The 14,192-nt window shown below is 38.4% G+C and overlaps 1 protein-coding gene across 2 annotated transcripts in view; it reads left to right on the top strand.

Annotated features, from left to right (window-relative positions):
- fras1 (Fraser extracellular matrix complex subunit 1) overlaps window positions 1-14,192 on the top strand; it is a 306,003-nt gene that overhangs the window by 127,718 nt on the left and 164,093 nt on the right. For both annotated transcript variants that reach the window (XM_080893736.1, XM_080893735.1), the window contains exons 11-12: window positions 140-287; window positions 13,074-13,217. In XM_080893736.1, coding sequence (XP_080749862.1) covers window positions 140-287; window positions 13,074-13,217 — 292 coding nt within the window. The remainder of the gene's footprint in view (window positions 1-139; window positions 288-13,073; window positions 13,218-14,192) is intronic.

Below are 14,192 nucleotides of genomic sequence, written 5' to 3'. Positions count from 1 at the left end.
GTCAAAATCCTTTTCTTTTCAGTATTTTCCACATTCTGTCCGTCCTCTATAAAAGCCTTTATCGCAGTCACACTTTAAGCATAATGAGAACATTAACCTCCCATTTACAGCTGCAAATACTATGTCCTCTCTTTTATAGAACCTTGCTCGATGGAGTGATGGCAGTTGTCGTGAGTGTGAATGCCACGATGCCCAGGTGACTTGTTATCTGAGATCCTGCCGTACTTGCCCTCTGGGCACCCTGGCTGTCATTCAGGACGGCCAATGTTGCCCCGAGTGTCACCAAGGTATGTATGCAGGAAAAGTGACACACACACACGCATGTCGGGTATTCATATCTTGTGGGGACATCTTTTTGACATACTGCTTTCCCTAGCCACTTACCCTAACCATAAAAAACAAATGCCTAAACCTAACCATAACCCAATTGTAAAACTACCCGTTTCATACATTCACCAGAATCATTTTGACAATGGAGACGACCATAACCATTAAAATGTCCGAGAGTACTCACTAAAAAGGTATAAAAGTTTAAAGTAAAGTTTAAAACAGTTTTTAAAGTATAAACGTCCTACCTGGCATATTGAAATGTTTGAAGGTACACTGGATTTCTTATCTTTGCCTGCCTAAAGTCGAAGAAACTGTTTTTTGTGGATTTTCTTTGATTGACTTTTTCCCCTTGTATGTTTGATTTTTGTTTGTGAAAAATCAGGAGTCATGAATGAAAACCTGAGTTTCTGATTCTGTGAAACATCTCTGCCCCCTCCAGAACGTTTCCTGAGCAGAGCTCTTTATCTTTTTCTCCCCTCGTTATCAAACGCCACGTCTGTACTGCTCAGGTGTAAATGTGTTTGTCAGTTCATTCATCCTGAAAGTATGTAATCAAAATCGTGTTCCCTGTAAACGAGACGCTGTTTGGCTAAAAAGTGAAATCATGCAACATCGTTTTTGTTTTTCCTTTGTGATGAATGTGCTGTAAGGCGATCTGCTCCGTGTGTGTCAGCATGTCATCAGCTACACACTGAGAGTGTAACAAAAAGTCTTTCCTCACTCTGTCACTGCCAAATTCTCATTCATGTCGGCATATTAATATTGATGTTAATGTGTGCATTAATCTAATGTTGTTCAACAACATTGGTGGTGATGTGAGTTGAATTTCTGGGTCCTTTTTGTTCTTTGCTGTAGGTGCTTTAATTTTTTATCGTATTGCCTCCTGGTTGCACTCTTTCTCCTTGGCAGAAAATAAATCTATTTAACAATTAATGATGAGAAAAAACTTTTACTGGCAAGAAAATGAGAGGATGAGTCAATAGCAGTGAGTTTGGCCCGAACAGGTGCAAATAAAAACTTATTCCAAGTGGAAATACCACAAATTAAGAAATAAAAATTCTTCCAGTGACATTGAATTATGGCTTCTAGCTGATTTCCTCCTGTAAACCACATCAAAGCTCTTATGTTTCACCGCCCTCCTTGAAAGAGGCGGCTCCATCTGTCTTAATGACTGAAAATGGGTATATTCACAGCCAGCAATTATAACCATTTTCTCATATAAATAAATAACCTAACAGGCAATTAAACACAGGGACCACATTGTTTAAGTTCAGGCAGACTTGTAATTCAGGTTGGCTGCGTGAGTGACTAATTACAGCTGGGAAACAGAGGCATTTTTCATTGCGCCATTCAAAGGTTCAGTTTGATACAACAATAGTTGAAGCTGTTTAATTCACATTTATTGTCTCCGTGTTTTACGTCCCTCGGCAGTCTTCATGCTCTCTCAGTTTTTACTGTATTTCTACCCAGCAGAATATTCAAATGTCTCAAATCTAAAGTATGCATATTCTCAGACAAACAGTCTAATTAGTCCACAACACGGAAAACAACATGGGAAATGTGTAAAATGTAATATCCTGGAGTAGCCGATTGTTTTATTAATCTGAGTACCCAGTGCGCCCAGTAGGGAAAAAAAGATCTGCACTAAATGATTTAATTTATGCAGTAAATTCACAAAAAACCACACTCATTAATCATATTCACAAGCGTGTATGCTGGTGTCGACCAATTCAAACAATAGACTGAGAATATTCTAAAAATAAATACATTATTCTATTCAGTTCTGTTGTTTTTGTTCACGCTGCTTTTTCCTAATCAGCATTTCAGCAAATCCAGTCACTCCTTCACTCTCATGAACCGTTTACCTGCATCCAACCAAAACTTGCCCACATTTAGCAGAATTAGGACTATGAACAAACATCTTGTCCCTTCATTTGATTTGACTTGATTTCATGACAGTTTCGTCATAACCACGTGTTAGTAAACAACAAGCCTTTAAAACAGGGGTGTCAAACATAAGGCCCAGGGGCCAGAATTTGCCTGCCAAATCCCCCAGTCTGGCCCAATCTGAAGGAGAGCATAGAATTTGGACTTTAACTGTATTTTAACAGCATTTACTTCTGGTAAAGACCTCCGCCATTTCCATTCATATCACACTAAAGTAATTATGTAGTAGACAAATAAAAATAATTTCATGAAAACAATTTTATTATTTCTGTCATTACTGGAGAATTGCATGCAATAGTATGCCCATGATGGTCCGTAACAGATATATTCATGTCTGAATAGAAACTGATTTAAACAAGGTTAGCTCACTAAATTAACATGCCGATGTGATAAATTCACATGTCACGTGTTCGGTTATTAACCCTGGCTCCTTTTTCCTCCCTGCCAGTGATCTGAACATCTCAACGGAGTTCGGTTTGTGGCTAAAAATAGAAAAGGGGGAAAAAAGATCACAACCTCCTTTTCTTTCATTCGCTCTCATTTTTTGCTGGAACTGTAAATCATCCTTTAAGCCTATTAATCATGGCTGTACACCGGCCCAGAGGTCCGTAGCCTCTTTTCTGATTGGGCAGTTCATACCTGAGGGGCATAACCAGAAGTCGTGCAGTGTTCAGGTCTCATGGGGAAAGATGTCAGCTTCTTATTTTGCTTTGATCTGACCCAGATGAGTTATTTGAAATTGATGAAATACGTTTCAAAGTTTCATACTTAGCAGTAAAATCTATTTTCCTAACTTTCGAATATGATGCCATAGGTGTGTTAACCTGTGTGGGGCTGCATACAGGTTAATACACGGCAAGGACGCCGTGATAGTTTTGAGATAAAAATCTCCTTTGTGACTCCTTCAGTGAGGAGCCTGCAGCCTAACTGTTCGTCTCAGCTTGGACACATTAATAATTGTATTATAATCTCATGCATTTATAATGTTTGTAATAATATACGAAAATGTGAGACACTGTTAGAGTCACACATTACGTTCGGTCCCATTCATTTTGTCACCGCGAAATAGGATCAGTCCTAAGTGAGCGTTTCCTTAACTTAATATTTTAATTAAATATTTTAAAATATGTTTCGAGCCGTTTCTAAGCATGTGGAGATAATATAAACTAATTAGATAACTCTGTTTCCTGTACTCCTACAGTAAATCTCACACTGTAACAAATTTCATTGTTAAATTGGGGTTACCAGATAACATTAGCCTGTTATTTTATGGCTCACTTGGTGTTTTATTGCCTAACATTGACAGAGTAATGATACAGCCTAAACATGAACAGTTCTTTTTCTTAAAACTGTGTATCCACCTGAGCCTCAGTCATGGCCCATTACTGTTGTGAGGTGGAGTGTAAAGCAGGACCAAAATGCAGGACACAAAGGCAGTCAGTGTTAGACAAAAGCAAGATATTTATTGGCTGTTTGCAAAGCCAGTGAGTCAGTACACAAAACAACAATCCAAAAAGTTAACGGGGAATTACAGAAAACAGGAAGCAGAGAGCATAGACAAACAATTTGACAAGGAAAAAGAGGGAGACTGAACCGTTTGTACACCGCGGGCCGGCTGGGAAAGGAAATAAACAAAAGACAAAAACTAAACATGGAGACAAGAAGACTCAGTCATCAAAGAAACAGAATCAGAGGGAACAGACAGGGTAACACTGAGGGAACCAAACACACAAGACATAACAAACACTAGCACTCGAACTGTGAACTATCAAAACTCAAACAATCCAATAAAGCTAAAGCTCAACCTACTTAAACAATACTGAAAACACAGGATCACGAAACAACGTCTTTTACCCAAAAAAACGTGACGTAAAAACAGAAATCAAAGACTCAACAATGTCACAAGAAATCAAACTGACGTTTAAAACAATAAAGAAATCATGAACCAGATTCAAACATGGTACATGAAGTCATTTCAGTTTAACATAGTTTGGATCATTGATGTGCTGCTCAGGGTTTAGAGCTGTTGCTAATTTCCAACCCTTGTCCCTTGTTGTGCTTTTACAAGATTCACCAAATATCAGTAACAGAATTAAAACCAATAAAACAATTAAATCAGGAATCCAAACACAAAAATCAAAACTTCAAACCCTAGAATAACAGTGAAAAACAGACATACTGTACATATTCACCAAGAATCCAAAAACCTAAATACAGACAAAAAATCCTGAAACAGTTTCCAGATAAACCTCAGCACAGCTGTGTGGAAGCAACACTGATAAATTACTAATCATGTTTTTGTGTTTGCCAAAGAAAAATAAATAATGTAATCAATCAAAAAATATATATATATATCAGATACAGGTGGGAATCACCATACATCCCACGATACGATATTATCACAATACTTAACGCACGATACGATATTATTGCAATTTTTTAAAAATATTTTGCGATATTCAGATTCTGTACATAAAGTTAAACTTTATCAATATTCATTTTATCTAATAACAAAGTCTCACACTCAGTCTTTCTCTCATTTCAGTTTTATTGTTGACAAACTGAACAGTTTGTATTACAGTCTAGTCCAACTTAACTGAATGCAACCATCTGGTACAATTATAGCTATTCTAAACTATGCAATTTGTGAAAACTATGCAGCCCATTCAGCAACTGAAGAATTTGAAAGTAAATTAAAACAAAATATAATTTTACATTAAATAAAAAAGTTTTAAACTTAATTAAAATAAAACATGTTTATTGCTGCCAAATAAAGAGTTAAACACATTTGGACTTGAAGGAATGTCAGGATTCTTGCTCAGAAAAAGGAGCTGATCAACATGCTCTGAAGTCGGAGCATGTTTCAGTCCACAAAAACGTTTTTGTAACAAAATATCGATTTCTGCTGTCCCTGTATCGATACATTATTAGCAAACAAAATATCACGATACTACACAGTATCGATTTTTTTCCCCCACCCCTAATATCAGAAAGCATTTACAGTATGTAACCTTATATTATTGTTTGAAAAACTCTCCCAAGGCCTACTGTGACGTGACTCCTTACAGGGGCTGAGATGATTAATAACTGCATGGATGCTACATAAATAAGCACACCATTAAAAGAGCTGTTTACCCCAAAATAAAATGTTTTATTTTCTTCTGGTGCTATCAAGCCGTTTAAGTTATTTTGGTGCGAGTTGCAAAGTTTTGGAGATATCAGCTGTACAGATTCAAAAAAAAAAAAAAAAAAATCAACTTAAGTGTCTCTTCAGAAATCTTGACCCATTTACTTAAAAAGAAAAATATAAACGTTGTTTTGAGCAGTTTCACCTAAAATCTATTTTCTTTCTACTAAACAAGTACTTTTTAAACCTCTTAATCACCACCTTATCATTGCTTAATCGGTTTTGATTATCAAAATTAGGAACGGTTGAATTAATCTGATGCCATTTGGAGCTTTATTGTCTTAAATAAAGAGTCTTATGATTGAAAGTTGGCAGAGTTAGGTGGATTACAGTGAGGCACTGCCTTTTTAGTGTGTGTCAGGGTGTGAAATGACTAAAACTCATCAGCCAAATGTCTGTAATGTTGGCAAGTTGGCTTATTTTCCAGGCTATGGCACATGACCAGCCTCAGGTGGAGGTCAAGCTTGTACAAACAGTAAAATTGGCAGTTATTTTTTTGCCCTCTTACACTTTTATAAAGCAACAGCACAACAACAACCGTGTCTAATATTAACACATCTGCAGTTTTCCAGAGTGAGGCTTTTCTCATTAGGTGTTTGTCATTATCGGGGCGGTGTTGTATGGTTAAGTGCGCCTGGATCCACACCTCTGGATCAGTTGTTTTAATACAACTGTTAATCAATGCTGCAGTTTTTTAATTTTGTGCCTCAGGGACTCTGGCTCGTCACGCTTGTGAGAAAATTAAAGTACAGACAATGTCATGTCAATCACAAATTTAACAATCCAATCAGAGAATAGATGGGTTTGGCTGTCGGAGGGGCGCTTTTTTTTTTTTTTTGCTAATTGCTAACTAAAAGCCAAGGATCCAGAATTTGTTGCACTGGCTGCTGAGCTCTGTGGGGCTCCTTGTCGTTTCTATCTCTGACCTTTTTCTGAACAGAAACTCAGAGTTTGAGTTTCTGGTTTTTTTTTTTTTTTTATCTTCAAATGTTCAATAAAAACATGTATCGCTAATTCATAACGAAGAAAGCTTTGTAACTATCCCCACTAGTGAAGACTGTCATTTCCACAGCACTAAAGGAAAACGCTGGGCTGGCATGTAAAAGGGCATTTATTCTGCCATGACCTGATGCTCCATAAATCACCCCTCCAATAGCCAAACCCATCTCTTCTCTGATTGGATTGTTAAATTTGTGATTGACATGACATTGGCCAATCAGATGAAAGGAAGGAAAATAGGGTCAAAATTCGTACTTGTAACTTGAAACTTGAAACTTGAGTGCAGAGTTTCACACGTATTTGTTGGCTAAGTCCACACACAAATCTTTTTTTACACACACAAATTCTTTTTACACATACAAATCCTGATTTACAAGTACAATATATTTATGACCACAATTTGAGCCCATAACTCTGGCTTCAACCAAAGAAGTGTGACCGTGACCAATAAATTTGCAATCTCGTTGCGTTTGGTTGCTCACAGTCAGTTGCCATCTTTAACCTCCTAAGACCTCAACTCTTCCACGGCATGCATTTTTAATTTGTCTTTGATATTTGGGCATATTGGGACCTGATGAATATAAAAACAAAGAATTTCCAGATTTTTTTTTTTTTTTACCTGATTTTTGTTTCTGACAAAAATGAGATCCACATATGAGGATATTCGTTTAAAATTTCAATAGAACAGTGGCAGTATAATGTCCTCGTAAGTGGATATCAGGCCCTTGTAGAGCAAAATTTAGTATTTTGGTCTAGACAACACAAAATGTGATGTCCACATATGTTGTCACCAGGCCCTAGGAGGTTAAAGCAACTTTGGTCTGTTAAGGTGGTGATAAAATGGCAATTAGAACAAGTCAGTCTGTTTTCACAACTGTAAATCTGTTGGCGTATGCATATATAAAAATTCACATGAACTATTTACATTCAAAGTCAAGGCAGAACGTCATCGACTTTAAAAAGAAATTCACAGATTCCTCCATAAGTAGTGACTTGGTTGCTGCAAGATGGCGATTTAAGTAAGTAAGTAAGTAATACTTTTTTTATATAGCACCTTTCTAGATAAAAGATCCAAAAGCATAAAACAAAACAGACGACAGTTAACAAAATGCAATTCTAAAAAGATGTGGTTCCTGATAGACGATTTCACAAATGTTGCCAAGGGACCAAGAGCATTTATTATCTTAGCTATGTGTCTATCAGGGGCACATACAAGGATTTCAGCCTTTCCTTCGTTAAGTTGTCAGCCATCCAAACTTTAATGGAATCTAAGCACTCATTCAAAATCTGTAGCTTAGAAACATCTTGGGGCTTAAAGAAATGTATACCTGGATATCGTCTGCGTAGCAGTGGCAGCAAATGTCCTCAAAGGGGCTCAAAACATGCCGGAGGGGAAGTAGATATATTAAGAACAATAAAGGCCCCAGCACAGAGCCATTTTGGCACACCATAGTACAGGGACGTGGAAGATGACCTGTATTTAGAAACTGCCACAAAAAAGTTACATTCATACAGATATGATGAGAACCACTCTAAAGCAGATCCAGTTACACCAACCCAGTATTTTGGATGATCTGATATCCTCGTGTCGGTGTTGTTCCCACATCATCATAATAAATGTTTTTCCAGGTTCAACATTGCAAGTGACCAATCACATTGTTGTGACGTCCCCCTTTTGTGCCTTTGAAAAATACCGCCTTAAAAAAATCTACTTCACTTGCGAGAAGAGAAACCGCTTCTGTCCGCCGATCCAGGAACTTGAATTCTTTGCATTTCAGGATACTTTCCTTTAATAAACGGTAAGCATTATACATATTGTCCTTACAGAGGCGGTTTCTCTTCTCGCAAGTGAAGTAGATTTTTTGAAGGCGTTTGTTTTTTTCCGAGGTCGCGGATGACGTCAGCAGAAGCTGATTGGTTACTTGCAATGTTGAACCTTGAACAACATTATTTATGATGACGAGGGAACAACACCAACACAAGGATATCAGATCGTCCCAGTATTTTAGCCTTTCAAGTAGGATGCGATGGTCAATGGTGTCAAAGGCTGACGTGAGATCCAACATCAGCAGAATTGCAAAGTGGCTCTCAGCTGACTCAGACTGCAACCAGTGGGCAACCAGTGGGTGGAGTCTACTGTTGATCTCTCCTGCAAAGAGATAAAATTCAAATGAGTTGGACCCATCAGTGCAGACACTTAGATTGATTTGACCATGTTGGCTCAAAGATGAAGTAATTGGAGTTGGTCTAAACTGGACTTCAAGTATTTAGAGACCGACTGATTTCTACCAGGTGTGATAAATAAATGTGTTCCACTAAAGAAAAGATCTGGTGTCCACAAACAAACACACGGCTGTTTGTGCAAGTTTTTCACAAACTGCCAGGAGACTATGTTCAAATACATGGAGAAGTTTCGTAAAACAGGAGAGCCCAGCTTAATAAAGATATCAACACTTGGCTGGTACTCATATTTGTCACGGTGAGTGAAGTGAGCCGTGTGGAGATAATGAAGTAGGATCCAAACGCAGGCACTTTTAAAGGTGTGAAGGTGGTTTATTGAAAGTAAAGTACAAAATAGAAGAACGGTAAACTGGACTGCAGACTATCTGAACTGGGAACAACTAAACTACAAAACATGAACCAGTACACGAACATGAAGAAGGATGGGCGGAGGTAAGTGATGACGGACAGCAGGAAGAACACGCGGATGAAATCTGATGGATACACAGACGGACCAGCGACTACAACAACAGAAGACACGACTTAAATATACTCAGAGAAACACAGGGAGATTACACACAGCTGGGAGTAATTAACGAGACGAGACAAGGGAGGTAAAACTGAATACACTCACATGAGACGCAGACCTTCACAATAAAACAGGAAACAAGAGATCGCTACACAAGGACGCAGACTAGACACTGAGAGACAGACAGAATATAACACATGGAACTCAATGCTAAACATGAGACATAAATCCTGAAACGCGAATAAACAGAAACATGGAATTCTAATAATAATAATCATCATCATCATCATCATAGCACCCGAAAAACACAACAATCATTCAAAAATAACCAAAACATCAGAACTCAAATCCTGGGTCGAACCGACCCAGAACCGTGACAATATTAGTCGGTAAAGCCGTCAGCGGGCCAGAACTTGCACCGCTAAATGTCTTAGCCTCCCATTTTCATACTTGACTTCCTCTCTCTTAAACTCTTATTTTTGCACATAGCTTCAGTTGTGGGATGAAAAGGGAGGTCAAAAAGTGAGACTGAGTGGCAGATGGAAAGGAAATGGATGGGTGAGAAAGAAAGAAGCTATAAAGGACAATGAAGTCGGGGAGAGGGTGTAACGAGTGGTACTAGAGTAAGAAAAGAGATGGACAGAGATATATAGAACAGTAGATCCTGGCTTACTGACAGCCTTATTGGCCGTTAAGTCTCATCTTCATTTTTCTCATGTTATCGTCCCACTCTCCTGTCCTCACAATCGCTCTAGCTCTTCGTGCTTTGAGTCTTTTCTTGTCCTTTCTCTTGTGTTTTCTTCTTTCTTCTTTTTCTCTTCCATCTGCAGTTGTCACATTAATCAGATCCCTCAGTCACATTTCCTCAAGCTTCACGCACTTCATTTACTCAATGCATTCACATAATGAATGGAGCAATCACAGTGCAATCAAGTGCAAGCAACCTCGCTTATTGTTTAACAAGAGACTGCATGCATTTGCTTGTTCTGCAATCCAGATACGACAGTGTTATTATTGCTGTATTCCCCCGAATCTGTAGTTTCAGGAGATGGCCGTATTAATTTTTAAGAGGTTGCGCTTTGGCTTTTAAAGGGCAGGTATTTTTCCAGAAGAAACCTGGGCATATAAAAAGCTGTAGCAAAACTTTAACACAGGACAGTGAGGGGAGTTTTTGTTTGTTTGTTTTAAATATAAATTTTATTTTAAGATGAGATTCTGCAGTTTTTTCGTGTCACAGAAAATGTCGCTGCAGAAGAAAACTTCTTTTAGAAAATAAAAAATTACCAGTTTTTACGCCATGAGTGTTTTGATTTAGCCTTAAAGAGCAATGAAAAATATGTATGTAGGTAAAATGAATGACACTCAGTATACTTTAAAATACTTTATCAAATACTTTTTAAAATAATTTGTGATCCTACTAATACTTTCTGATACAATTTTCTGGGTGACGGTAGTTTTATAGTCCATTTTTATGGGTGCAAGACTGAACACTTTGCCAAAGAGATGCAGAAACACATTTTCACTGTCAAATGAAAGAGATTACATCTGACTTGAGACCAGCATCTATGAGGTGCATATGCCTGATGGATCCCTCTGCATACTGATAAACAGACCAGTTTTCTAAGGCGTGCATGCCCTCTTTACACAGAAAGGGGCCAGACAGCTTTTATTTATTTATTTATTTTACATAAAACTGCTAGTATGCTGGAATCAGTCTAGCATCAGCACTGATTTTGCCTGTACCAGCTGGTGTTTGCGTAGTCATTTTTTCCTTACATAGTGCTCTTTAGTCTTTAGACCTAAACTTACCCATTTTACCCATAGCCTGTGAAAAACCTCCAGTTTCACAGGACTTGTGATGCAATCCCAAACAAGAGCTTACTATTTTGTCTTAAACCGTGACTCACAGCCCTCACAGCGGTGTACAAGCACCTTCTCATTCATTCATGGGTATCAAATTGTGCCACTTTTATCAAAGCTGTTGGTGTCATGTGTTGTATGGTGTGGGTGAGTGACGCACTCTGGAACAAGGGTTATGGAGCAGACATCGCACTCCTAAATCATCACATGCTCACAGTCGTAAAGTATCTGTTGGCATCACATTCAAAGGCACGGAGGAAGTGTGTGAAATCATACCAGAATGTAACCAGACAGTTGCATCACTCATGAAAGGAAACCTGTTAGGTATCTTTAGCAGGCAAGTTCACATATTCAATAGAATTAAATTTTATTTATAGAGTGCCAAATTATGAGAAAGGTATAGACATTACAATAATACAGAGAAAGCCCCAACAATCAGATGTCCCCATGTGGGCAAGCACTTGGCAACAGTGGGAAGGAAAAACTCCCTTTTAACAGGAACCAACCAACCAGGCTCAGGAAGGGGCGGCTGTCTGCCCTGGCCGGTTGGATGTGAGGGGAAGGAGACAGGATAAAAGACTCTGGAAGAGCGACAAAGATTAAATATTAACCAGTGATTAAATAAATATACACTAAAAGTGTATATTTATTATATTTATTTTCTTACTCTTCTTATTTTTTTTTTTTGTTTGTTTTTTTGTACTGATGTAACTGGAGCACGTCGTCTCATCTCTCTATATACTGTACTGCAGTGGTCCCCAACCCCCGGCACATGGACCGGTACTGGTCTGTGAGTCGTTTGGTACCGGGATGCAAGAGTTGAGGCTCGGGTGTGAAATGAATGGTTTTCAGGGTTTTTATCGTTATTTTTTTTAGTTTTTTTTTTAGTTTTTATCATTAACTCGGTTTCCCTGGGTCTTTTCCCATGTGTTATGAATAAATCTTTTTTTTGAACATCGTTTTATTTTGTTGTATTTATCCGCGACACCTTAAAGGCCGGTCCATGAAAATATTGTCGGGCATAAACCGGTCCATGGTGCAAAAAAGTTTGGGGACTGCTGCTGTACTGTATATAGTGGAGATGACAATAAAGTTTACTTTAACTTTGACTCTAAATTCAGAGTAGTGTGTAAGGACAGAGTGAAAAGATGCGAGTGAAGAAGAAATGCTCAGTGCATCATGGGAAGCGCCCAGGTGCCTTAGTCTGTTGTAGAGTAACTAATGCAGGATTCAAGCTCACCTGATGCAACCAGACCTGTATGCTTCATGAAAAAGGACATTTTTAAGTCCAATATTAAAAGTAGAGAGGGTTACTGTTCAGGTCTCTATTTTTGGACTTACAGAATCTGCTTATTCGGGTTTTTAGGTCTTCAGATTTCCTCCTAATATTTAGGTTTACATAGTGGCCTACACAGTGAAGAGTGACTTTTAAGTACCGTTAGTTGGCAAATGAATCAAACAGTCTAGCACTCATAAATACTTGGGAAAATGCTGGATCAATTGGGAACCAGAGTGGGCAGAGAAAGCACTTTAACTCTTGATCACAAAGTGCACCAGTGGAGTTGCTGGCAGACAGCAGACTGGTATTCAAAATCTCTCCACAGGATACATGTTAACCGAGTAAAATGTGCTACTGCTAACACAGTCTGACCGTAGAACCAAATGTAATGGATGGAAGTTATTAAAAAATAAATAAATTGTGTGTATGTGTGTGTGTGTCTCTGTGTGTGGTTTTGCATAGTTTAATGTGTCTGCCTCTGCAGAGTGTCAGTGCACAGGACTTTTTAATTTTTTTTTAGATATAATTAGCATAAAATTAAATGTGAAAATGTGTGTGGAGTACCAAGTGCTCCTGCGTGCACCAACAGTATTTGTCCAGAATTGCTGAATAAACTTGAATCTTGAATAAAATGGAATCCAATATCCAGATTTTTCCCAAAATGCACAGTTATTATTGAAATCCAAATCTCTGAGTTAAATGAACTTGATGTGTGTTTACAGTCCAGTGCCACGCAGACTGCCTGTCGTGCTCGGGAACGTCTGATCACTGTGACAGCTGCAGGGACCCACAGGCCTTACTTCATCTCGGCCGCTGCCTGTCCGTCTGTCCAGTGGGCTTCTACGCCGAAGGACGAGTATGTGCAGGTAGGACTCGCTTTCAAATCTACAGTACTGTTTCCATCCATAAAAGGGTAAGTAGCACCCAGGTGCTGCTAATCAATGTGCTTGTTTAAGTGATCATCAGCGAGCGTGAACGTCATCACTAAAAGCAGACGTTTGGGCCGTTTGCTGGAATCCTGAAAGCGACATTAGTTTAAGTACAGGATGATAAATATTATTGATTTCTGATTAGCTTTAAGTGTCACATTTTTGGTCACTTAGCTTGTATCAGTGGTGCGCTGCACACAGTCACAGTCATCATTTCTGTGTGTTTGTTATCACTGTTTAAGTTTCTTCTTCTTTTATTTTGTTTTACTTTGTGCATGTGGGCGAATATAAAGTTGTGAGTCTGAACTCACATTGTTGATAAGATTATCTCTCCCACTCGTTTTCCTTCTTCCTCTGGGAATCTTTTTTTCCTTTAGCTTTTTATATTTCTACTTCCTCTTCTTCTTCCTTTTCCTCTTCTTCTACTTATGTGTGTCTGTGTGGGTGGCTGTGGTGGTTTCAAAAGGATTTAGCTGCTTTTTATTCTATAATGTTGAGATTTCCTATTAAAAACAACAGAAACCTCCACATTGCTTTGTTTCCCTTCTTCTCGTTGCTCTTGTTTCATTGTGCCGCTCACAGATACATGGTCTTAATGCATGTTTAATCACCCAGGTAAGGAAATCCCAAAAAGTTGATCTTTTCGTGGTATAGGTACACTTCACTGCACAAAATAACTGTCAGTGCTAAAGTTAAAGATGTTAAGGAGCTTGAAGTCTTTAATAAGACCATTTTTAGAAAATCATGGCGTAGCCTAATATAGTTATCTCAACAGTACTTTTGCATAGTCTTAGAAGACCCCAGCCAGCCTGTCAGGGAAGTCACTCACTGGATTTAATGAGTTACTTGGTTTCCTTTTAATGAGCTGCACATCCATTTTCCTTTGCTTTCCACTACAGCAGCGAGGACTAA

This window comes from Rhamphochromis sp. 'chilingali' (assembly GCF_963969265.1).
Source record: "Rhamphochromis sp. 'chilingali' genome assembly, chromosome: 10".
Taxonomy (NCBI): domain Eukaryota; kingdom Metazoa; phylum Chordata; class Actinopteri; order Cichliformes; family Cichlidae; genus Rhamphochromis; species Rhamphochromis sp. 'chilingali'.
Note: the sequence above shows the minus strand (reverse complement) of the source record. Positions and strands in the feature narration are given on the sequence as shown.